Here is a 26,001-nt window from a genome sequence, read left to right as displayed (position 1 = left end):
GGAGTGGGTATGTTTATTTTGATCTGAGATGAGGCGATCCATTAAAGAGTCGGGGATCCAGGTGACTTCTGTCTGTGATGCACCTTAAAGGTTTCCAAGCAAAGAATTCAAAGAAGCAAAAATAAAAATAGAGCTACTGGATTCCCAATGAATTGCAGCAAGCAATTACTTCCTTCACCCTCTTGGATCAGCAGAAGCAAGAAAGCAAGCATTACTGCCATAGGAAGGGTGAGCAGCCACAATGAGAGAGGACTGAGGGGGGCTCTCTGCAACTGGCTGTAGTAGCTGTTGGAATCCTTAGTTGCTGCTACAGTCACCCAGAGCCTTGTTTACAGGCTCCTGTGTGAACTAGGACAATATTTTCCCTGTAGCCAGCACTAATAGCAGGAGAAGATTGAATACTTTATCCTTTATCTGGGCCTCTTAAGAGAAAAAAAGTAGAAACTACCACTGCCCCTCTCTGACCCGTCCCCATACTCAGAAGTATTGCTTATTTTAATGTTCAGCTTAAAAATTCTTTCAGATGTAATCTGGGCTGGAAAGAATTATATCACAGTACTTCTGGCCTCACAGTGTCAGCCCCCAACATCAGTGACCTGAGGGCAGGCTTCCAAGGACATGCTTCTAATTCCTGAACAAGAAGAATAAAACTGGGATCAGGAGCTGATCGGCTAGATGAATCAGGACTGCCTGTGCAACAACAGGAATCTCCCAGCCTAGAAGAAGCACAACTCTATCATCTTATGATGATGTGTGCTCCAGGCTTTCAACAGGGACAGCAATGTAGAGGTTTTTCCCTTCCACAATTATAAGCCTTCCTCACCAAAACTGTGGGATCAGCTGTATACATAGCAAGATGAATAAGACATTGAGAAGAATTGCCAGCACTCCTTCCAATAGATTCTTGTGCCATTGATGAGGGGCCTACCAACATCTAACAGGAAAGTATGGGTACCTAGGAGTTCTAAATCAGACCAGGGTGTGTTAAGGCCCTGAACTATACAGCCTCTAAAACAGGAATGGGGAACCTGTCTTCTGTTTAAAGTTGCATTCGCTTGGGGATAATCCGTCCAGGCACACATGGTAGAGTTGGGCTTTTTAATTTCTGCCACCCCTTCTTCTTCTCTCCTACAGGATCACTCTTGCCAGAGATCTGATCACTTCCAGAGAGCTTTTGAAATTAGGCCCACCCCTGCTCTTAGATGACACAACTCATGACAGATCTTAAGCAATGGGCACTTGACAGTATCGAGAGGGAGGAAAAAAGGATAAGAGCATGACAAACCCTTTAATAATCCACAGCACTCTAAGGATATGCGGCCATCTGGTGCCATCATCTCCTATAACCTAGTTTTCTCAAATGAAAATAGCCAACGTGGTCTCCCTTGCACAAACACCTTGTTAAAAAGAGGTCATTGGATAACATACAACAGACACACATCATCCTAAGAAACAGAGTCTTAAGACACAGGCATACACTATGCACAACTAAAGGCAGCCACATTTAAGACCAAGCACTAGGCAAACTTAAATGCATCAACCCACTCAAGCAAGAAATACTTTTTTCTTACACACCAGAGAAAAGAAGTTAATGAATCCTGAGAAACAGATTGCCAGGCAGTTGGTGGTAGTCAGCAAAAGCCTGAGCAAGCCAAGCAGTCAGAAACCCTGTAAAACACTGTTCAAATGAAAAAGTAAAGCCGCCGTAAACAATTGCTGCATCTTCGGTGGGTACCATCCTCAACAGGCACCACCCTTATTTTGTACTGTCTGGGTTACTTGCGTTTCTTAACAACACAGAAGTACAGAAACAGATGGCAGCCCTGTACTCTTGAAGGGCTGTAGATCAGTGGCAGAGCACTGGCTTTGAGTGCCATAGGATTCAATACCCGATGTCTCCAGATAAGGCTGGGAAACTGTGAAACACTGGAGAGCCTCTGCCAGCCAGCATTGACAAAACTGAGCTAGAAGGACCCATGGTTATAGCAACCCAAAAGCAGGTATAATTCTTGTCTAAGGTAGATCAAATTCAACACCAAGAAATACGGGATACTGCAATATGCATAGACTATGCAAATTTAGAAGATTTATAGAAGTTATTCAGCTAGTCATGGGGAAAGGCAAGAAGTTATGTAGGCCACAGAAACCCTGCTGACAGCAAATCCTCTTCCATTTGCTCCCCACAATTTCTTTTGATAGTATACAGGCATTGCCAACACACTTTCAAGCTTCTCTTTGCTACCTTGAGGGCTGGAAACAGGCATTTAAAGAAAAAGGGAGAGGAGATTCTCAGGATTCTAAGTCATGCAATCAAAATTTGTGGAGACACAAACCTCCCAGCCTAAAATGCTATAATAGACTCTCTGCTGCAAGAGTACCAGAGTGGCCCATTTCTCAAATCAGGGCAAGGATAACTATATATAAATTTGCCAGAGACTGGACTGGCTCAGCCAAACTAAATGTTTGGTTTCTGAAGCGGTTATTAAGCAACACCAATATCATAAATAGGGAAAACAGCAATATAGCAAGGAATGGGATGGGGTGGGGAGTACAGAACCACAAGGGAAGAAGGGGAACAGAAACACTGGCCTTGGCTAGGTTGGCCCTAGCCCTAATGGGTTTATTCAGCTGACTGCCTACACATAGTCACTTGCTCTGCTATTAATAGTATTGCTCCCCTGGAGGAGCATCAGGTTGGTTCCACCACTGTGCCTGCACTGCATCAAAGTTCCCAATGCCTTGCCCCTCTCCCTCCAGTAACTGGCAGTGACATGCAGTGTTGGGAAGCCAGGAGAGCAACATATCACTGCTAACAACTACTGCTCGATGGCACAGAAGGTTTCCCTGGTGCATGGTAAGGTCCCATCCTCCCACTGAAATTACATCTGGCTAATAAGACTCCTTTTTTGAAACCTAACTGTGACATTTGGACAATTTTAGAGGCCCTACAGTCTGGGAGGAAGAGTTGTGGCATGTGTGTGGTGCCCTCAAGCATTTTTCTGGTTTGCTAATGTGCCCACAGGCTCAAAGAGGTTGGCAAATCCAGGTCTACAGGAAGAGTCTGGTGACTTGACACATCATGCAAAAACAGACCATGAAGGGCTCCAGATGTATCCACTGATGTTCCTTGATAAATGAACAATATAAAGGAAATTTTGTGCTGCCTTGTTTTAAGTGGGTACTGGCAAGCAGTTAAGCCATTAATAGATCTGGATGTCACCAGGAATGTCACTCCATATATCTCAGAAAGTTCAAGACGACAGACACGTAACTAGACAAATCTCTTGAATTGTACTCATCGTGCAATCTCCACAAGATTTGAACCCCCTTTGGTCTAGGATAATACAGCTGTAAGTTAGTTTCCCAATCACTCTGGAAATCAATCTCCTGAAATATCTCAAAATAAAGGCTCCCCCAGGAGAGACGTTCCTCATGTGCAGCATGCCACAGTATGGGAACTCTGCAAGCTACAAGCCACTGGGCATGAATCTATATAGCTGGGCCGGCAAATCCAGTATCAGCATGTGCTACAAACAGCTGACAGCGGGAAGCTTCCTCCCCATAACCAACTGTCTGAACAGCTTACCATTTAACCAATCAATGCTTGATTGGTTGCTTGAGCTGATTCTCAGGTTTTAGCAGAACCACACAATTCTTCCAGAAAAGAATTTAGGTCCAAACAAATAACTAATTGGGAAGCATGTTTGGGGACTCCAGACTGGCACTCTCCCAGAACTGCAGGAGGGAAAGGAGGAGAGGGACAGACAAAACTACCAATTCTCAAAAAGACTGGACCACACAAGGGGTGGTGGGAATAAAGTAAACATAAACCAGAGCTTGGACAGAATGATAAGAGACATATTTGAGCAAGCAGGGTGGGAAGGTTTGCTTGGTTTTTGGAAGAGTTCAATAAACCTTCTTGTCTTTACAGTAACAGTTGCTCTTAGTTTGTGTTAAATGTAGTAAAATGTAGGTTCTCAACTTACAGTGCATATAGTTATGGCAGCTACAATAAATGATGATGAATGCTGGAGATTAAATAAGGTTTCAACTATAAAAGAGTTGAAAAATAAACTGATTGGGCTTGTTATGTCTATATCAATACAAAGACTAATAGATTTGTTGAAAATGGCTTTGCTTTTAGTAGCTTTCAGAAGAGTTGGATTTCTCCAGCTGGGATAGCTTGTCAGAACAAAAAAGTCTTCAGTTGTTTCTGGGAAGGGCAGATAATGGGCACCTGCCATATCTTGACAAGGAATGCTATTCCACAGAAAAGGAGCAGCCTTCATCTAGCCCACCACATTCTACTCATGTAAAAACACACAGATTCCTGGACCGTCCACGAGCCAGATTTAGAAGGCAATTGGGCTGCATCCGGCCCCTGGGCCTTAGGTTGCCTACCCCTACTCTAAAACTCCTAATGAATGCTCCCAATGGTTTAATGTAGATGTTAAATAGCACCAGAGACATTATTATGTCCTGTGGCACCCTATAGCTCAAAATCCAAGGGGCTAAGGAGCACTCATCCAATGCTACCTTCTGGAACCAGCCGTGGAGATAAGATTGAAAGCATGGCGGAACAGTGCCCCGGAAGCCCATCTCCCAGGTGGATGCCATGATTGATGATATCGAAAGCTGAGGAAAGAAGAAGAGTTTGGACTTGATATCTCACCTTTCACTCCCCTTAAGGAGTCTCAAAGTGGCTAACAATCTCCTTTCCCTTCCTCGCCCCACAACAAACACTCTGTGGGGTGAGTGAGGCTGAGAGACTTCAGAGAAGTGTGACTGGCCCAAGGTCACCCAGCAGCTGCATGTGGAGGAGCGGGGAAGCAAACCTGGTTCACCAGATTATGAGTCCACCGCTCTTAACCACTACGCCATGTTGGCTCCCAGAAATAGAAGGCACAGTTGCAACATTTTTCTGAGAAGGTATAAATCTTTAGAAATTTTAATATTAATGTAACAACAGGTTTATACATGATTTTCTGAGGAGCAGAATATTTGTAATAATTTACAGATGTTGAGTCTTTTCGATACTTCCATCAGTTTATATTCATGACAAATGTATCAAGATAATCTATTGTATATTTACTTATTTATGATAAGATTTTGTGTATTTTATAAGATAAAAATATTGTATTAGAAAAGGAAGAAATTTTCCTTCTGGTGTAAATGGCAAGAAAAAGCCTCTAGGTCACCAAAGAATTGCATTGTATGTGTGGACTTAGTATGGCCGAAAGAACAGGCTCTTCTGCTGGCTCCATATGCAGCTGAATAGATTCACCATATTGCCTGGTGGGTTCAGTGGGTTCCCATTGTGACCAAAAGAAACATGCATTATTAGTTAAACTAGTTTGGTTTCTTTCTTTTTTTAGTTTTCCAGGAATGTTTACTTCGGTTATTCACAAGGTTTTGCAATGCCCTGTGACGGGGGGGGGGGGGGAATGGAATTATTTGCATTATAGCCCAACTTTGCCGTCCTCTACTTATACAACTTGCCAGTCAGTTGTGACGTAAGGCCAACATATTTTGCTCTCTCTTTAAGAATGGCAAATCAGGCTTGTGTCAAAAGGGACCCAAGCCCAAAATATTTTAACGGTCTGTTGAAACTATGTATTTATGATGTCAAGACGGTGAACAAATAAGTCTAAAAGGGATGCAGCAACTGGGATAGCCTCTTTACTCTTCAGGGGATTCATGCTGCAGAAGAAGTCTTCACTCTATTCTGATGGGAGACTATCCCTCTCATTTTATTAAATGGACTGAGCACATTCAGAAGGCAAATAAACTACAATGCGTACTGTGCATTCTGTCACATTTAAATCAGAGCTAGAAGCTTTGTGAGTGTGTGCATTTGTATGCTTGATTTGATATTCTCCACGTTCTCTAAATAATCACATTTATTTTAACAAATGCAATACTAGTTTTGTCCCAGTATTATTCAAGGAACTCACTTCCATCTCAAACAAGTGTTTGATGTGTGATTTTCAAACTATTTCACTTTACAGTGGTACCTTGGGCTACAGATTCTTCAGGTTACAGACTCCGCTAACCCAGAAATAGTACCTTGGGTTAAGAACTTTGTTTCAGGATGAGAACAGAAATCGCACTAGCGGTGCAGCGGCAGCAGGAGGCCCCATCAGCTAAAGTGATGCTTCAGGTTAAGAACAGTTTCAGGTTAGGAACGGAACTCCAGAACGAATGAAGTGCTTAACCCGAGGTACCAATGTTTTTTGAGAAAAATACTCTCCTGGAGACTCAAAGAAGTTTATAATTAATGCACCATAATGGAAAGTGGACATTTTACAGAAAACAATACAGATGCTTAGTAATTCATAGAAACTGACAATGAGAAGTGTCAAATTCAGCTTGCAATACAGGTCCAAATATAGGTCCATTCTCCCCTTCCCCAAAGAAACATCTTTACTACAGGATATCTGGTTACTTCGAGCAGATTTGCACTCACCCTAGGTAACCAAGCAGGATGTTGGCATTGCTACATGAGTTCCTAATTCTGCAAAAGTTTCTACCACTGTTCCAGTTAGTTAGCCACACAAAACCACGTCAACTACATCAGCACTGCAGACAGACAATATGATGCCCTTCAGATGTTGCTGGATCCCCAACTCCCATCAGCCCCAGCCAGCATGGTCAATGGTCAGGGATAGCGGCAGTTGTAACCCAACAGCAACTAAAGGGCACCACGTTGGCTACCTCTGCCTGAGATGAACAGTTGCATTAAGGTCAGGTGTAGGAAATAAGAAAAAGAGGCAGAGCAAAAAAGGCTTCTGAGCCTCATCATAGAGTGTGCATTTGTCAGGCTGACCTCAACGTTCCACCTCAGGCATGGAGACAGCCTATTTCAGGCTCTTTTCAATGTTCCTCCGTCTTGAAAGAAAAAAAATGAAAGAAAGAAAGGGGGGGGAGAGAGAGAGAGACCAGAACACTCTGTCTCTTAAGTAGAGGCCCCTCAGGTCACATGCAGCCTTCACCCATACTCGCTCAATGCTCTCTTCATCTGGGACGCAAGAGCACATTCCTCTGTAAATGGATTTCTCTTCTCTTCCAGGAGACAGAACTCTCAGGTGCACTTAAAAACAGTTCCTCTTCTCAGTAAAAGCTGAATTTTCTATCCTCTATTTATTCCAGTCAGAACTTTCATTGATTTGTTTGTTCATTCTTGTACATACGCACAATTTTAGGCCTCTGTGGGAAATATGTGCAACATTTAATGCATCTCACACATGGTGGGGGTGGGGGTGGTTCTAATAAGACCACTAGGAAGACAATCTTAAAAATCCAAAAGTTGCTTCCAAAGCACCATCCAAGGAGACAGCCAAATCTTCACATCCAGCCAAAAAAGCACAAAGTGGACCAAGGAAAGTGAAACACCTCTTTCAAAGGGCCCTCTAATTTGTGCTGTCTTTGAATGTATTTCATTCATCATGTTATGTTTGAAGCAGCCAGTGTGGCCAAGCATGGAAAACATCAGATTGAATTTTACCTTCCAAGCACCCTTTCTACAGGTAAGGAGGGAGTTGGAATGAATAATCCTTTGAAACAGGCATTCAGACCTTTCAAATTTCAAAAAGAAAATCAAATACTGTATATCAGTCAATGGAAAGAAAGAAACAACCTTATAGTCTCAGCTGGGTTAGTTTCCTGCTGGGAACATTCTTCTGTAACTATTGCAGGAAAGTCAAATCCTCAGAAGCCTCAGAAGAACTGTGCAGTCATTTATAGGGATGTATGGAGAAAAAGCATTAACCAAAAGACCTCCTGCTCCCTCGCTGTTACAATCAGCCACCTCTTGAATGCCCCTACTATCAAAGTGTGGTGGAAGTCTACCAAAGTCAGGACCGTTTTTGTAACAGTGCCAAATGTGATGAAGGGGGTCAAAGAAAAATGACTTTCAATTTTCTGGGCTCTTACTGGCATTGATAGTTCAATCCTACTCAAAAGAAAACGCAGTGGAGTTCAGTGGAGCTTATTGCCAGGTAAGTCAATACAGGATCGCAGCACTTTATTATTATGGCTATATTTTCTTGTTATATGCTATGAATATTTTGTAGTAAGCCATCCAGGGAGTTATGGATTGACAAGTGGGTACAAAAGTTAAAGTGGCAAACTGCCTGCCTAAAGTTGATGTTTAAAGTATAAATATTTTTAGCACCAAAATATCTGACTGCACGATATTTTATCTGTAAGCTGCCTTGAATTCCTGTCAGGGGAAAAACAGTGTATAAATAAATAAATAAATAATAGTGGTAACAATAATAATACCATAACATCATAAACACACATCCCTGCTAGTAAAGGCAAGCCAAATTTCCACTGAGATCAATGCACATGCACTGAATTCCTGCTTGCTTTTAGATGAGACTTGGGAATGTTTAGTTTTCTTTTAGGGCTGTGCACAAGAACACAGGAAGCGGCCATACACTTATATACCATTGGTCCATCCAGCTCAATATTGCATGTGTGGACCAGATCTCCAGGGCTTCAGAAAGGGGTTTCTCCCAGTCCTACATGGAGATACTGGAAACTGAGGCCTTCTGCATGCAAAGCAGATGCTCTCCCACTGGCACCAGCAAAAACTGTCCCTTTATTTGCACTGCTCCTCCTGCATCCCCACATGGCACACAGCCCTTACATGTTTGGGATACCAATTCCCATGAGTAAACATGTTTTTGCATTGAGGAGTGGAGGAAAAATCACACATATTTACGATATCCCAATTTTATTTGGACTGTGTCCCGTGAAGCTGACTTGGTGAAGTCATAGCAAAAAGCTAAGCTTGAGTGTCAAATGGGAAGAAGGCAGATGCTATGGTGTTAGGAGGAGCTTAAATACAAAGGCAGTCTTTGAATATTTATGTTATGTTCCTTTCCCTTTCCCTTTTATAATTCTGTATGCCTCCATTTCACACTAACCCAAGCTAATGTCAACCAGAAACTGTTATGCACCACATCGTGTTCCAGGCTAAATATGCAACACGACCCTTCAAAGTGCATTGTGCGTCAAGGTGTTTAAGCCTCATCCCATCTGAAGGTGGTATTCATCAGAGAATAAAAGCTGGTGTGAGTCACAAAGTAAAGGAAGGGGGGGGTGTGACGTTGGTGGACCATTTACTCAAGCGAGTCAACAAATATCCATGACAATAGATTTCAGCCACTCTTTCAAGACAGATAATGCAGCCTACACTTTTTAAATTATGATCAGGAAAGTTTACAAAGTATGTTTTCAGGATTCTTACTTTGCTTCCAGTAACTCTAGACATGTCCTCTAAAACATTCCCCGCAGATTCCACTGGGCTTCTTTAGTAAGTAAAAGTAGATCTTGAAGTAAAAGCCAAGGCAAAGAGGATTTGTTAATTTTTTATCCTGCCTTCCTCCATGTTGCTCAGCATGGCATGTATGGTTCTCCCCTTCCCCTGTGATGTAGGTTAGGCTGACAGACCGACTGGCCCACATTTACTCAGTGAACTGCACTGTCATAGTCCAACACTTTTAATCACTGCACCAACACTGGGTTTCTCGACCCTTTATCTCCCCTCTTGTGGAATGCTCTCTCCAGGGAGCCTTGCCTGGCACCTTTGTTACTATCTTTAGGTGTCAGGCAAAAACATCCCTCTTCTCCTAAACAATCTAGGGTCTTTTAAACCATCGATGGCAGGCATTGTTTTATTTTCTTTTTATGGTATGTGTTTTTGTGTTTTTATAATGTAAACTGCCCTGTGATATTCAGATGAAGGGCAGTATAAAAATTTAATAATAATCTTTGTAATGCTCTTCAGATATCAGCTAGGTTCAAAAGAAATACCGTATTTTTCGCTCTATAAGACGCACCAGACCACAAGACGCACCTAGTTTTTGGAGGAGGAAAACAAGAAAAAAAATATTCTGAATCTCAGAAGCCAGAACAGCAAGAGGGATAGCTGCGCAGTGAAAGCAGCAATCCCTCTTGCTGTTCTGGCTTCTGTGATAGCTGCGCAGCCTGCATTCGCTCCATAAGACGCACACACATTTCCCCTTACTTTTTAGGAGGGAAAAAGTGAGTCTTATAGAGCAAAAAATGCGGTAGTAACTGACTGGCTCAAGGGCACTCAGTGAGCTTCATGGCTCAGTGAGAATTTCAACTCCATTCTCCCCACTCCTAGCCTGACACTCTAACCACTACAATGTTCTGGATCTAAGACAACAAGCACAGAGACAGAGCAGCCAGGAAACACAAACAATATACGGAAGAATTTGAGAATGCAGCAGTTCAAGCAAAAGGCACCAAAGAACGTGGGGGCAAGTAGAAATGAAGACACAAAAATGATGCAATTTATTTCAACGAACTTCCAAGTTGTTCTATGCAAAAATTATTTGCCGGAGTACCAGTCAACTCTTATGATGCCATCTAGGAGGGGCTGCTGAAAGGCTGAGCCACTGAGGCCAGACTGACAGCATTTAAGATGCATGGCAGCATAGTTGGAGAAATTGGATAGAGAACACTTTTTCTCCCTCTCTCATAATGGAAGCTGAATGTTGTATGATTCAGCACAGGAAAAGCAATGTACTTCTTCACACTGGGCATAGTTCAACTATGGAATTCACTCCCACAATTATGTATTGGTGGCCATCAACTTTCATGGCTTTAAAACAAGATTAGATAAATTAATAAGTGACTATTGGCCATGATAGGTATGTTCTGTCTTCATTGTTGAAGGCTCTAAATACAGCTTGCTAGGTCACAAGTAGGGAGAGTGATGCTGCACTCATATCCTGCTTCTGGGATAATAGGATAAGCTAGACTAAATGAGCCTTTGGCCTTATCCAACAGGACTCTTTTCTCTTCTTATGACATGCAGCTAATGGCTTCCATTATGGGTGAACATAATAGTAAAACAACTAACTGTTTGCCTGCCACTCTGTCAAACGTAGGCTCCATGCACTATTGCAAATATTACTCAGAGCTTGCCAGGACTGTAACTCTCTACAGCACTACACTGTCTGTTTCAAGACAAACGGTAGGAGAGGGAATCATTCCAGATGATATGAATAGTGACCTGAGCTTGGGGAACAGGATGGCAGTGGTATGGGGAACTGTGGTGATGCATGACATGGTAGCATTCAACTAGAAACAGAAACAGACTCTGGCCTGAGCATTGCCACTGTTGTGACCAAAGGACATCTTGATCTTGACTCAGCAGGGTCACAAACCGCAGCAAAGATTCTGTGGAGATAACCTCCTACCCAAAAAGATGGAAAATCAAGGTGGAAGACATGGCTGATTGGAACCTTGAAGAGGAGCACTCCTCTACAAAGGTGATGATACACTGCAACATTTTGTTGCAAGTCTTAGTATTGTAACATTGGCAAAGTGCTTTCAAGAAGAAGTAGGCATAACTCAGAGGTAGATCATTTGTTTTGCATGCAGAAGGGTCCCAGGTTCAATACTCAGCATCTCCAGGTCGAGCTGGGAACAAATCCTGCCTGAGACTGCCTGCCAGTCATTGAGAACAATACGGAGTAAAACAACCACCTGACTTGGTATAAGGTCCTTGGTTCCATGTATATTTTCCAGTAATTTTTACAACAATCCTAAGTCTGCGTTTTTATCCCCCATACTGTAGATGGGAGAACCAGGGCCGTGAAAAGGAACTTGCCTAAAGCAGCTTAATGAGTTCAAGGTAGAGGTGACATTTGAAGCTGGGACTTCCTGATTTATACATCAGCCTCTACACTACACCAGCTCCCAAGCACTAAGTTTCCCCACAGGCCAACAGCCTCCAGTACCTGTACTCCACATATTATGCCAAGTTGCAAATAGATACTTCTCCCTTGAATTCCAACTTTTAAGTAGTTGGAAGCCTTCTAGTTTGTTAGCATCAAATCAGAAATGCAAAAGAGTGACAGGATACATTTCTGAAAAGCATGTGAACCCTCCTCTCTAATGGAAACACTAGAACAGTAGAATAAGTTTTCTGCTATGTTACCTGTAGGATTTTTGACAGTAAAACTAGCCCCTTCAGCTTATTTAGCAAAGCCCTGATAAAGCAAAGAAAGAGCAGCAGGGAGCAGGGTGGCAGGGGAGAACACAATTAGTTCCTGATGGATAGGCTGTACTGATCCAGCTTCGATAAGCATTGTAACCCTTACCCAGGGAGCTAACATCATCAAAAGGGCTTGCCAAGTCACTTATCCCCAGACTGCCTTAAACGCCATGCCTTTGCCATCAACTCTATACCATGAGGAGCCAGAGAATGATAATTAGAGTAGTTGAGGTCAGCAGGACCTAAATGAGCTATTAAGGTATAGCTTTCCCATCAATTGCCTACTAGCCTCTTGAAAACAGACACTGCTCCAGGAAAGGAACCCAAATTGTAAGCTCTCTTCATTTCTCATCAAGAAAATGGAAATACTTCACAAGTCAGCCTGAATATCAGCTTTCACATCTCTCTCTCTCAATAGGACTCCACAATCTCAGTTCAGCATTTGAGGCAAGCCTTGTCTTGGAAAGTACACCTTTTCTTTTGGGGATAGGAAGAGAAGGAAAAACATCTAACCTTTTTTGGATTCTTCTATGATGCAAGTTCTCTGCCTGTGAAATTCTATGAGAGCCTATGTTAACTCTCCTCCCTGGTTCAAAAGCACATTTCTTATGCTTTAGCCCAGAGGGTCACTGCAGGCGAATCTATAACTCTATGATCGGATCTCCACAGACATGCCTCTTGGGAGTGCCACTGTCAGATAAAAGTGTGTTCATTTCACAGAGTTAAAGCTAAAAAGGGGGGGTAGGGGCCTTTCTGTAGCAGCCTTTTTCTCCTGCATTCTCAATCTTACACTCAGTTTGCCACAGCTGCATCCAGTGCAGTTTTAAAGGATTTCTGTGTAATAAAAGTTCTCTTAATTTGTTTTTGGAAGGCCAGTGATAAAACAAGCTTATGGCTGATTTCTTCCCATTACACCAGAAAAGATAAGAAGAAGAAAACTGATTCTCCAAGATTTATCAGGTTAGCAGAAGCATGGTTTCTTCAAGACACCCATTACTTGGGGGGGGGGGCTTGGGAGCCTACCACCCACTATCAGCTCTTTGACCTACTTCTTCATTGATTATCACTCATTCCTAAACACTGTGAAACATGCTGCTTAAATCAGTGCCAGGACATAGCAGCTGTCAGATTCATTCACAATTCACAAAAAGGGAAACTAGTTGGATCATCTGGATTCACTGGCTGTGGTCTACAGGAAGCAAAACAGGCATGGCAAAATAACCAACAACAACAACTACTACTACTACTCCTCTACAGAATATAAATGGGGTGCCTACGTGCTTGTGAAATCTGACTGCCTGACACAACCCAGCCACAAACATACAGAAGCTACAAGTCAAATCAAAGAGTGACCAACTGCACATTATTTGGAAGACTTATCAAAACCTGCACAGCCATGAAAATTGCCTCAATGTTTTCAAAAGCAACTTATATCCTGATTTAGCATCTAGAACATTACACCCCAAATAATATAAAAAGGACTCTTCATCCATTACTGAAATGTCATCACAGCCTGAGAACTAGCAAGTACCTCGTTTGTTTTTCAGTCAGTTATTTTACTGTCACTTCTCAACCCCCGACTGAAAAATTGCTCTCTTACACATATAAAACATTTGGCTCAGTTCTTGCTAAGATGCCACTAGGGGCAATAGTTGAATTATTTCTATTTCTGAGTGTAACTTATTGAAGGAAGTATAAAACTTATCTCCACATTCATATATTCTTCTTTCTATAACCATAAGACACACAATGAAGCAGACCAAAGCAGTACAATGACAGATTTAATTGATACATGCCAGCACCCCCTAGAAATAGCCTCTAAAGCATTGCCTCTCCAGAGAATGTGTGCCTCTCCAAATATTACTAAACAACAGCTCCCATTCGCCCTGGCCATTGGCCATGCTAGCCAGAGCTGATGGAAGCTGGTGTCCCAACAACTTCTGGAGAGTCCACTGGTCTTTTGAACAGCACCAGACAAGACTCAGAAGTTAGATTTAGCTCCATCTTTCCTGAGGACAGGCAGACTCCTAGAGGGGAATGGCTTTTCAACTCATCCCATCTGAAGCTGTTGTAAAGACTTGGCAGAGCTCCCATGCATTCTTCTATCTTCCAGAGGAGTGAGGTCTCCCAAACTGCTTAAAAGCCAACCATTCCAATGCTAAAATGTTAAATAATGTTAATTTATGTAAGAAAAATAAGAATTTTTGTATTAGTTTAATACTTCTCTTACATTTTTCTTCTTTGCAAACCATTTTGAGAGGGTTTTTTTTTCCTTTAGAGGAAATGCAATACATCTCCAAAAAATGGATAAATGACTCTCAATTCCATTTCTGAAAAAGCCTGGCCTTACCACCCCCCATCCTTACCACCCCCCATTAGCAGGGGCAGAGATTCCCACTGCTTGGAAATCACTTGTTACTTTTGCTTTCACCCAGACAACCTCATTGTTGTTGTTTCTTGTAAGACATTTTGTGCAAAAGGGGGCCTAATTTCTGAAAGAAAAAAACATACACTATATATTCTGAAAGCAGTAGCTTTTAAAGGACCAGGGTTGCAGTAGGCTTCAAGATTTAAGGATGAGGGTGTTTCCTGTAGAGACCAGAGATTTCAGACCATCACAGAATACACTGGCACAACAGGCACTCCCTTGCTGGAACCTTGACACACTCACCTCCCCTGAGTAACTGTACTTTCCTTTCAGAATTTGCCGATACAAGCGGGTGCGGTTGTCATCTTCAAAAGGCATCGTCCCACTTAGTAGGATGTATGAGATCACACCCAGTGCCCACATGTCTACTGAGTTTGTGTAGGGCTTTCTGACCAAGATCTCTGGGGCAATATACTCTGGTGTCCCACAGGTAGTCTTCATTAAGCAGTCGTCTCCCTTCTTTCGAGCACTCGCCAGCCCAAAGTCTGTGATCATTATTTTAGAATCCATGCCTGGGTGGTAATAGAGCAAGTTCTCTGGCTTTAAGTCCCTGTGAGTTATGCCCAATGTATGTAAGTATTTAACTCCATCCAACACCATTTGCAGCACTCGGGTAGCATCCCTTTCCGTGAAGGAACCTTTGGCAATGATTCGGTCAAACAACTCCCCTCCAGTGGCCAATTCCATCACCATGTAGACACGCTCCTGAGTCTCAAACACTTCAATGAGCTGGATGATATTGGTGTGCCGAACACGACGCAACACACACAGCTCTGACTCACACACTTCCCTTCCTTCACGGTACTTAGTCTCTATTAACTTGATTGCATACGGCTGCTTGGTAGCCTTGTGCTCCACCCGTACTACACGACTAAAGCTGCCTCGGCCAATCAGGGCTTTGATATCATACTTGGCTGTCACTCTGGGATCAAATTTTGCACGGTACTTTGCCACTCTGTTCTTGCGAGGCTCTGCCTGTTCCACATGTGGGTTAGTGTGACGAGGAGGAGAAGGGATAGCAGATTTGATGGCATCTCCATCACCCTTGATGAAGTGCTTATATATGTCAGTTTTATAACCAGTATATGGCTCCACCTTTTTAACGAGATCCAAATGAACATCCTTGGGAGGCTCAGGAAGTACTTTGCTAGTCCCACAGCCCATCACTGAATGGTACTAATCATCCATCAAGGTGTTCTCCCAGAGCAACACCAGAGCAAGCATGTCTGGAACAATTCCAATCTCCACGACATCCCAGGAAGCTGGAGCGGAAAGAGAGAGAGAGAGATGAGCATACTACAGTTATTCAATAAATGCCTCCTTCCTTTCTGCACATAAGCTTAATTCAGGTTTTAGTGCAATATTTGAATTCTTAAACCACAGTTTGTGATCACCAACAAATCAGAATCAATAACTACAGTTTGAAGTAGATTTGCAAACCATAGTTTGCACAGCCTGGCACCCATTAGAATACAACTTCCACCATCCCTGGAGTTGATGGGAATTGTAGTCCAAAACATCTGGAAGACACCAGCTTGGAGGAAGACTGACACAAACCATACCTCTGTGTGATGTCTGAGCTGAACCATATTAATAACCTCAATTCTTTCTCCTGCTTATTCAATCACTTGGAAATTATCTCTACTATGACTCAGGAGACTTGGCTTCCCAGAAAATATAATTAGGAAGGGGGAGTGTAAGTGTGCTTTAAACCACAGCTCTGTCATGAAACCAAAGGAAGAAATGCCACAACATCAGTACTTCCACTGATAAGCCAAGACTCGGACATTCTTAGTTCTGTGCTAACTCCATCAAGTTAAAAATAAAATGATCCAACAATTCTGAACATCTCAAGATAACTTTTAGTACATATACAGTTCAAACTGTTTCAATATATCAACCCAAGTCCTCCCAAAACCAGTTGGCTAGAGCTTCCTTAATACAATCTCCAGTAGAGGAAAACCTGTAAGTTAATTAATTGCATCCAAAAATGTGCAGAGATATTGTGAGAAAGGGAGAAAGTCACCAGAATCACTTCACAGGTATGAAGTGCTCACATTTCATGAGCATCTGCACCCAAATTATAGGTGACCTATGAAGCTGAAGACAGGAAATTGATGCTGGAACAGCGAATGTTTTCTGCAAAAAGAATATGGGAATGCAATGGAGTCTAGCAGCTGTATAACTAGAAGGCATTAAGGCTTCTAGCTTAGCATAGTTACTAAAAGTAAATTTCACAGAAGTCAAGAGATTTCCAAGTAAACTCACTATTTGTCTATTTGTTTGGCTGATCAGCATATTGACCTACAGTTTGGTTTGGCACCTTCTTTTCTCTATTGTTCCTTCTAGCAGCTGGAGCTAGGGTTGCAGATGCTGAATGCTGAAACTGTTGACTCTCAAACAATACTGTCAACATTATCATACAGATTACACAGGTACAAAATTCCATTACAAGCTTTAGCATTTTCTGCTGCTGGGCTAATATTAAATTGCCAAATAACCTTCCTTATCAGGGTTTTAAAATATTTCAGACTTCTAGTAATTAAGCATCAAATGTTTCACATAGAATACTAAATTCTTAGGTGCCAAAATTACATTTTACCAGTCTCATCATTTTTTCAGACAGATCTTTGAATTGGCTCGCTTTTTGGAAAATGAGGACCTTCCATTCATTTTATCAAAAGAGAAAAGCACCCCTATATCCCAACACAACACAGAAGGTTGCTTGGTTTTACAGTGTTTAAAGATTATTATTTTTTTTTTAAAAAAAAATGCTGGACAGGAGTTTGGTAAGTTGTCTAAATTATGTCACTTTCTCAGTCTGAGTTTTCCCATTCTGGTCCACGAGAGAGGAAAAGATGTCTAAACTCAAGCTACTCAATGGAAAGTACTAGAAAGCTGCTGGATCTTCTCAAACATCTTTTGCCATTGTATATTTAACCTTTCCTCAAACGTACATGAGACCTGAGCAACCGTAAGAGAATCCCATCTACTAGGAGCAGCTAAACAACAGAATTTTAAAGGCATGTCAGAAACAAATGCAGCATTCCACTTTTGAAAAAACAAAAAGCTTAAGGAAGTCAGTGTTCAAAGGTTAACATTTAATCCTAAAAATCTCTTTAAAGCTAAACCTAAACCTCCATTCACAGGACGGGAATGATCTTAAGGCTCAAGAAGTAGAAGGGGAAGCCAACTGCAGAGTAGAGGACATTCCACCCTCTGCTGATGGCTTACCACATGTCTTTGTCAATTTAAAGCACCTGTAACAAACATCAATCATGCACAATTGGCATTCAAAAGTATCAGGAAAATTATCCGAAGTGTGGCATTACTCAGTGTGTTAGAAGCATGCCTTTCAAAATAATCTTTAAAAAATGATGAGCATGTTTTCTTCACACTGCAAAGTCAAAGCAACTAACCTTCCCTAATTTAATGCCCTCCAGACATTTTGGACTCCAGCTCCAACAACTCCAGTCAATGTGGACAATGTTCTGGGAGGACAGGAGTTGCAATCCAAATTATCACGTGGCCACCAGCTTGGGAAAGGCTGGTGTACATACACATACAAACACACACACACACACACACACACACACACACACTGTTCTTCCTTATGAATGCTGTGAGAAAAGTTAGCACCTCAAGTTTTCCTGTTTTCATCTTAAAGGTACCTGTCATCATATTTAATTTTTATTCCTCCTTGAAATGTATTTTTAAAAAATCTACGATATTATAAAAAAAAAATTATTGTGCAAACCCTTCACAGACTGCAATAGAATTTCAGCAAGAAAATGTTTTGAGAACTGTACTTTCAGAAGAGTTCAGATGTACTTCCTTCCAATCCTACACAAATCTCAAGGGTGGAAGCGGGGGGAAACAATGCTCGTCAGTGCAATCAGATATTGTCCCAGAACCTACCAAGGAAGTAAAATATTTCTCAATATTCGCCTAGAAGACCGTTATAAGGAAGTGATTGGAATGCAAACAGAATAGCCTGGTCTTCATCTGGAGTTGATGCCTCTCCTATTAAAACTATCAAGGCATTGTGAGATATTGCAGTAGCTGCACCATTAGCCACCATCTCTCATATCTAAAGTCAACCTTGCTACTGCAGGCAGGAATGAAGGTAGGTAACAGACTGGTAGAGTAACAACTGCATCCGCTTAGTAAATCAGAGCTTTGAAAGGGGCAGTCACCATCTTGGGGTGGGGGGAACTAGCAATACTACACTTATTTTGTTAATTTATTAATCACCTTCCATATGTATCCCAAGGTAATTTACAAAAACAACAACACCCTACTTAAAATAGCTTTTAAAATAGTACAAACGATGAAAACTATAGGTGTTTATTCTGTAGTGTTACTAAAACTAAGGCAGATACCTTTTCACCCAGTTGGAAATGCCTGTCAAAACAAAATGGTCTGCAGTTGATCACGGAAAAATGAAATAATAGGCACTTTTCATATCTCAACAGGAATGCTGTTCCACAGAAGAGGAGCATCCATGCTGAAAGCCCAGCTTTAAGCTATTGTGGAGTAGGCTTCTGATATTCTACTGACTTCAAGGAGAAAACTAGTGGGTATATAAGCAAAAAGGTTGTCTCCCTAGTAAGCTGATTGAAGCAGTGGTTCTTTCTGTAAAGAGGTCCTGTGGTTTTAAAACTGTATAACGTCACTCACAGACCCTGGATCAATTTCACTCAAATTCCATGGAAACCAGGCTTTGTCCAGGCCTCTCTTACTTCTTTAAGTGCAGGTAATTCTTGTGCGTCAGCACTTATTACAAAAGCCAATAATGCATAATTTTAAGGTTTAAAGATCAGGTGTACAATTACTTTACCAGTGCAACTTTACTATACCGTAACCATGCAGATAACACCCTTCATATTTATTCAGCACATGTGCCTCCCAAATCTTGCTTGCCACAGGACAGTCTAAGAGATGGCCACTGCCCTGCTCCTCTGAGAGAGACTATTTTTGAAAGGGCAGTTTACAAGAATACCACAGGAGTCAGGTGTTGACCATGTGTACCATGAAATTTTAGCATGTTTCAAACTGCTATGAGAACACAAGAAAATGAAGTGCCCATTAAAACCCTTGTTCTCTGTAAACAGTCTTAACAAGTTTTATTCCACGGCACATATTTTTAAAGCTTTCACGACAAGATTAGACAAGGAGTGATCATGTAGGAAGAAAACTTCAGTCACAAGTAACAAGCTGTTTTTCACCCTTGTTTTTCTGTTTTATACATTGACAACCTATTCTTCCTCTTGCATGTTGAAGAAAACCGATGTGCACCCACACAACACTGAAGCCTATACTTAATCCTCCTCCACCTTTTTTTCTACAAGCATAAACAGGGCAGCAATTCTGTATACGATGCATGTATGGAAGCTCACTTGATTTCCTGGGAGGGCCAGATATGTTAAGAAACAGTAGCAAGCCATATTTACTCCCATTCATTCTCTCTCACTGCACTCAAGAGTTTTCTGGTAACAGTCAACCAGAGCTAAATTCTACCAGCATCAAGCTATAGAAGTGAATAATACTCCCAAATTACTTAATGGCAGACCAGAGAGGAACCAAAACTCCAGCACATGCTTTGCAGGAAGGTGATCCAAGACGGAGTACTTGAAATCTTCAGGGAAAAGGATCAGGGAGCAGGTGATTTGAAAGACCTATGCCTCACATCCTGAAGAACAACTGCTACAAGCGATGGAGAACATGTGTGCTTACGCATGCTGTAGGGCAACTCCCATCATCTCTGACCATTGGCTAAGCTGGTTGTGGGTGATGAACTGGGAGCTCAAAACAGTTATGAGGACACTAGGTTGGGAAATGCTGGAGTAGACAATGCTGGACTAAACGGACAAATGGTCTTACCTAGCACAACGCAGCTTCCTTTATTTAAGAGATAAACAATTCCCTTTCCTTGACCTTATGGTGACACCAACTTAACGGGACTAAGCACAGTCAGCACCAAAGCATCTTCCTTCTTTGCTTACTCGAATTCTAAGGACAGGCGCTGCCCTACTAGAGCTTTGAGGCTGACGGGGGAAAGAGCTACGAATGCCAAAGAGGAGCAGCCTGAAGTGCTACTTTGGGCAAACCGAAGGACTACAGAGACTCACTGCGAAAGCCCTCAAGCTCCACGCCAGGCCGGGGCGGGGGGGACAGACCTGCAAAGCAGGCCTCGGATACAGCACGAGCAAGGGAGAAATGCAGGCCCCTCTATGGTCTGGTGCGCCCAAGACATCCCCCCCCCCCGAGTCAAGGCCCCGCCAAGACCACGCCGAATAGCAAGAAGACCATGTCGAGCTCAGTGCCTTCTGCGGCCAAGTCGCCCCACACCGACTCACCTCAGCCCGCGGCGGGGTGGGCGCCGGGTCCAGCCCAAGCCCAAATGGGGGGTTATGGCCTGGCGCTCGCGTCATTGCGTCATCAGTGAGCGCTCGGGATAACAACACACATGGCGCGCGGCCGCTTTCCCCGGCTGTGATTGGCGGAGGCGAGTCGTGGGCCGCGCTTAACGCAGAGGGGCGGGAGCGGGGGAAAGAGGTGGCCGTGGTTGTCATAGAAACCGAGGCGAGGCCAGGAAGGAAGGAAGCGGGTGCCAAGAGCGGAGCTGGAGCCCTTTACAGGCCCGTGCGGGCTGCCTCTGAGAACAGGAGGCGGCGACTGGCGCGCCCCTTGGTCTCTCTCCCCTCACGGTTGTTTTCTTCTCTGTTTTTGCTTGCCTTCATACGAATACATTGTACACCACATGCGCCTCTTTTAATATGCGTTTGTTTGCTTAATGCGTTTTTAAAATCTCGTCTCACCAAACCGTGACAGTTAAAAAAACACCAAAACATCACCGTTTAAGTTTTTTGAGGTTTATATTCGAGGCTTACAGCAAACGCAAGGCACGTAAATTATAAGAACGACACAAAACCCCTCCATATTCCGTGACTTTTTGGAAATACTTGCATTTTTTCCAAGCTGGGTGTGTTAGAATTACCAACCAGCAAAAAAGACCAGCAGCTGAGACGTCCCTTGCCACATCTGGAGGTCCGAGCAATAAGGAATAATGAATAGCAGTAAGAGAACAAAAACACAGCCGAATCGAGACAATTTGCTCCCCACCCCCACCAAATCAAGGCACCTATAGCAGAAATTCAAAGCACTTCTTCTGCCCTTCCCTGGCACTAAAAATACAGTAATAATAAATCCAATAACTAATTACTGCCCTTCCATGCCACCCAAAACTAACCGCCTCTGTCTAAAAAATACTAAATAAAGCATATCCACACTCATCAAAATAAGTACAGCTTAAAGGCTGCGATCCTATACAGGTTTACCTGAGTGTAGTTCCTATTGACTGAAGCTGTATATCTGAATAGATGTGTATAGGATTGTGCAGAAAAATGACAGAAAGCTCCCTGACAACTCAACATGGGATGCAGCAGTTGGTTTTATTTAAGCGGGCTCTTTAGGGCTTTTTTCATGTGTTGCCTACTGCTGCATTTTTGCTTTAGCTTGTAAATTTAGTTGCACACGCATCTAAATTTGTTATTTACCATCTAGCCTGACAAAGAGTTGAAAACAGCCAGTTGTACTAGATGACCCTCTTAGTCCCTTCCAACACTACAATTCTATGATTCTATTTGATGATAAAATTATTTCCCTAATATGGATTTTGGTGTTACAGTGTAATCTCACCTTTTGGCAGTATTGCTCTTCTTTTCTAGAGTTTCTGTCAGCAAGCTATGCCCTCCTGTATGAGAGCATAAAGAGTTCAAGCAGAGTAATCAATTTCCCATAACCCCCTGTTTTCTGGTTTCCTCCTTCCATTAACACTCAACATTCTTTGGTACGATCCTCACTCAGCTGGTTTTTGTGGGTTCCCCTTTAATGTTTTGTACTTCGGATTCCCCTGAGGATGCTCATACCACTCCATCTTATTTTCTAATGCCCTTGTTTTAGCTCAATCTCTGTCGGCACTTACCACCTGAGTTTGCTATTAGAAAGAACAATAAATAATAAATAGAATCCATCGCCGTAATCCAGATCCTAGCATGGCAAAGAAGTCAGGGTTCACCATGGAGACTTCTGTGACAACTAATAAATACATGAGATTGGATAAGAAAGAAACATACTAGACTGCTTCTTGAGTGGCCAGTTCTAGAACTATTAACTCACTGAAGTTTGTTCCCAGAGTTACTATCCTCTTATTGCTCAAAATTGGTACAGTTTATTTTAATGGGGCTACTTTAGTATAAGAGGATTGTGGCTTTATGTCTGGATTAACACATTCTCTTCCAATTTAACAAAGCTGAAAGTGGAACGGCATGGGACAATATTTAAATCAGAGATGAGGTTAACTGAAAGCTTGGATGCACAAGCAATAAAGTTTGCTCCAACTGCATTTGCCTTTTGCAATAATAATATCTGTTTATTTCCCTTCTGACACATGATATCCTACAAGGGTAGCATGTCCTCTCTCCTTTCAAGGAATGCAGGATTCTTCATTGTTCAAAGGCAAAGAGAGAGAAACCATGTGCAGCAGCTGGGCCTTGGAGGCAAGCGCCTACTTCAACAGATGCTTGAAAGTGCCAGTCAGGGCTGGCGGCAGCAGTATTATTTACATATTATTTTATTAATTAAATTATTATACTGTCCTTCATCTGAAGATCACAGGGCTATTTACAAAAATTGTTGGGCACCTCTTGTGGCCAATACCCCTGCAAAAGGCCCACTGCCATTCCCTGGAGACTGCTGGTCTTGCTCCTCATCCTCACTGCTGTCAATGCCTGTGTTCACTTGCCAATTCTAGCATGCAAACAATCAGAAGAGTGAGGTGATACAGCAACATCCTCTGCCTGCTTTATTCTCTCTCTTTATCTGAATGGTTGCATGGATTGGTTCCAGAAGAGAAAAGCAAACAAGTTTGGCAGATGTGCATTGCAGAATAGGAGTGCTAAGGTTGAGGCCTGCTGAGAGCACCTGACTGACCCGCAAAACTGGAGCCGGCTGCACTACATTTATCAAATTAATTGCAGTAAATGAGACTGAGTCACATGCATTCAATAAGCCCAAAGATGGAGATGGGTCCGGACTACCTAGGAAGTTTGTGCTCAATTTGTCTGTTGTCATATGTGAGAGCTGCTCACTGTTTGTGCCAACTGAACCAACCTAAAAACCACAATACAGGTCAAAAGAAATTGTGTCAAATCAATCAACAAACTCCAGGTCAGCAGCTCTACTAGCCTTGAAAACATTCAGGGTTTTTGTGTGTGTTTAGTATAAAGTCTTTAAATTCAGAAAAAGACCACCTCAGAGACAGGAATGTTCACTCTGGTTTCTATGAATTGTCATTTCTAAGACCCAATTAGTATTCATTAATTCTTTTGCAGAAATACCATCCTGTTTGTCCTTTGGAAATTGTAAACAGACACTGACATCATGTTGTGTGCTGTGGATGCAAGAGTTGGCCCCAGTCCTGGATTAAGCCTCTACTTGACTCAAAAGCAAGCTGCTCTCATCTGTACTCCCCGATTCTTTGGATACTTCTCTTAACAAAACCACTTGTTTTCTTGTGGAAAAAAATGTCTATTGTGTGACATCAGTAGAAAAATAATGCTGTCTGCAAACACCATTCTTTTGAAAATGAATACAATCCAGTTCATTATCCCATTGATACTAGGTCACCTAAATATTGTGTGATAATGTTTCTGTGTGCTGCAGAGATATTTTGTTGTCTGCATTCATAAAATCGTTAGTTATAAAAACTTTATGTCAAACAAATAGTGTTTGGGTATTTTTCAGTTTTTGAAAACTCTCATTTGGAAAATCAGTTCCCTCCCCCTGTTCAGATCTATTGTTGGGATGGGGACTCAGGTCACTTCAAGACAAACTTATGCTTATTGAGCATTCATCCTGGTTTATTCGCACAAAGTTTGCAGGGAGGTTAAAAGATGCTGTGTCAAGCAAATGTTACCCAAATTTCCCAGGGCATTTCCCCATCACTTTCCTTGTCACAAAGTCAAATTATGGGAGTGAATTCATTATGCAAGAGCTCCAAATCAGTTTTAGTTATGTGACCTGAATTTACCAATTTGTGAATGAATCCCACCCCAATTTGTGAATGAATCCCACCCCAATTTGTGAATGAATCCCACCCCAAAATAGCAATATAGCTCTGAAAGTGCTCAGAGTCTACTACTTAGTCACATACTATTATTCCAGGGAATCCCAAGGTAAGGGGAACGAATGACTGTTGCCCAGTGAGCATGTTTTTTTAGAATTCCTGAGTAACACCACATATGAAGCTGCTAGTATTCTGTGTTATAATTACTGACATAATACAAGTGGAGCTGCTTTCCCTCACCAGAACTTAGTTTTCTGCCAGTAACAAGGGCAGGCTACATGAGGCATCTGATTTTGCCAGATGCCTGGGGCAAGGAGAACATGTGGCAAAAAAGGTGCCCTTCTCAGAGTGCAAAAAAGGCCACTATCAGTATCTGCAAATCTGGATGGAGGCCAAAAGGAATGGATTCATGTTCAGTTAATTCTATTTAAATCCAGCTTCACACTGAATGGGGGCAGGGGTCTTCTAGAACTGAACTTATTTTGGTAACAGCTTGAGGAAATAGCAACTTGATCCCTTGCAGAGTTAGGTGCACCGAAGCACGTTGAAATCAAAAGCTTGTGTGGTGTGCCTACATTGAGTTAGGATCAGACCTGCAGCCAGTACTTCTGTGTTTGTGAGGAAAGATGACTCTAGATCAGCTGTGGCCCCTCACCAATCTGCAACCTACTGCTTGCCGGTATGTTTTATTTAAAACCTCCATGCACATGATACATTTAAAGCACCCAGAATACTGGGAACTGAGTTTGCCTCTCATAGAACTATTGCCAGCAGCCTTAACAAACTATAGTTCCCAGGATTCACATGCACATGGACATACACAAATGTACCATATTTTTTGCTCTATAAGACTCACTTTTTCCCTCCTAAAAAGTAAGGGGAAATGTGTGTGCGTCTTATGGAGCGAATGCAGGCTGCGCAGCTATCCCAGAAGCCAGAATAGCAAGAGGGATTGCTCCTTTCATTGCACAATGATCCCTCTTGCTGTTCTGGCTTCTGAGATTCAGAATATATTTTTTCTTGTTTTCCTCCTCCAAAAACTAGGTGCGTCTTGTGGTCTGGTGCATCTTATAGAGCGAAAAATATGGGTACATTCACACAGTTTCTCTCCTAAAAACAAAATAGGAATCCTATTTTACCAGGGACTAGTATTCAAAAGTAGGAACTACCCCTGCTATAAAGAGATATATGAATCACATGGAAAACTACGCTTCCTGGAGGTTTTCCTGGATTACGACTTGCTTAAATCATATGAAGTACTGTACATCTGGTTTTGAAAAAAGCTTGTTATTTACCAAACTGAAATGCCAGAAACTATGATGATGATGAGACCTATGGCAGTGTAACCATAAGATCCCATTCCTTTTTCTCCCCAGTGTCCTGAGAAAGAAGGTTCTTTTTTTC

At 42.2% G+C, this 26,001-nt stretch overlaps 1 protein-coding gene across 2 annotated transcripts in view; it reads right to left on the bottom strand.

Moving 5' to 3' along the window:
• Positions 1-20,946, bottom strand: part of PSKH1 (protein serine kinase H1) — a 33,355-nt gene extending 12,409 nt beyond the window's left edge. The window contains exons 1-2 of one of the 2 annotated variants that reach the window (XM_083453369.1): positions 20,828-20,946; positions 14,712-15,730 (exon numbers count right to left, since the gene is read on the bottom strand). In XM_083453369.1, coding sequence (XP_083309495.1) covers positions 14,712-15,632 — 921 coding nt within the window. In that variant the 5' untranslated portion in view covers positions 15,633-15,730; positions 20,828-20,946. Of the gene's footprint in view, positions 1-14,711; positions 15,731-20,351; positions 20,710-20,827 lie in introns of those variants that run through there. The other variant, XM_083453370.1, reaches the window with a different exon arrangement.
• Between the last annotated feature and the right edge of the window lie 5,055 nt (positions 20,947-26,001).

This window comes from Podarcis tiliguerta (genome assembly GCF_965153285.1).
Source record: "Podarcis tiliguerta genome assembly, chromosome: 8".
Lineage (NCBI taxonomy): Eukaryota > Metazoa > Chordata > Lepidosauria > Squamata > Lacertidae > Podarcis > Podarcis tiliguerta.
The sequence above is the reverse complement of the archived record's forward strand: the minus strand, read 5'-3'. Positions and strand labels throughout refer to the sequence as shown.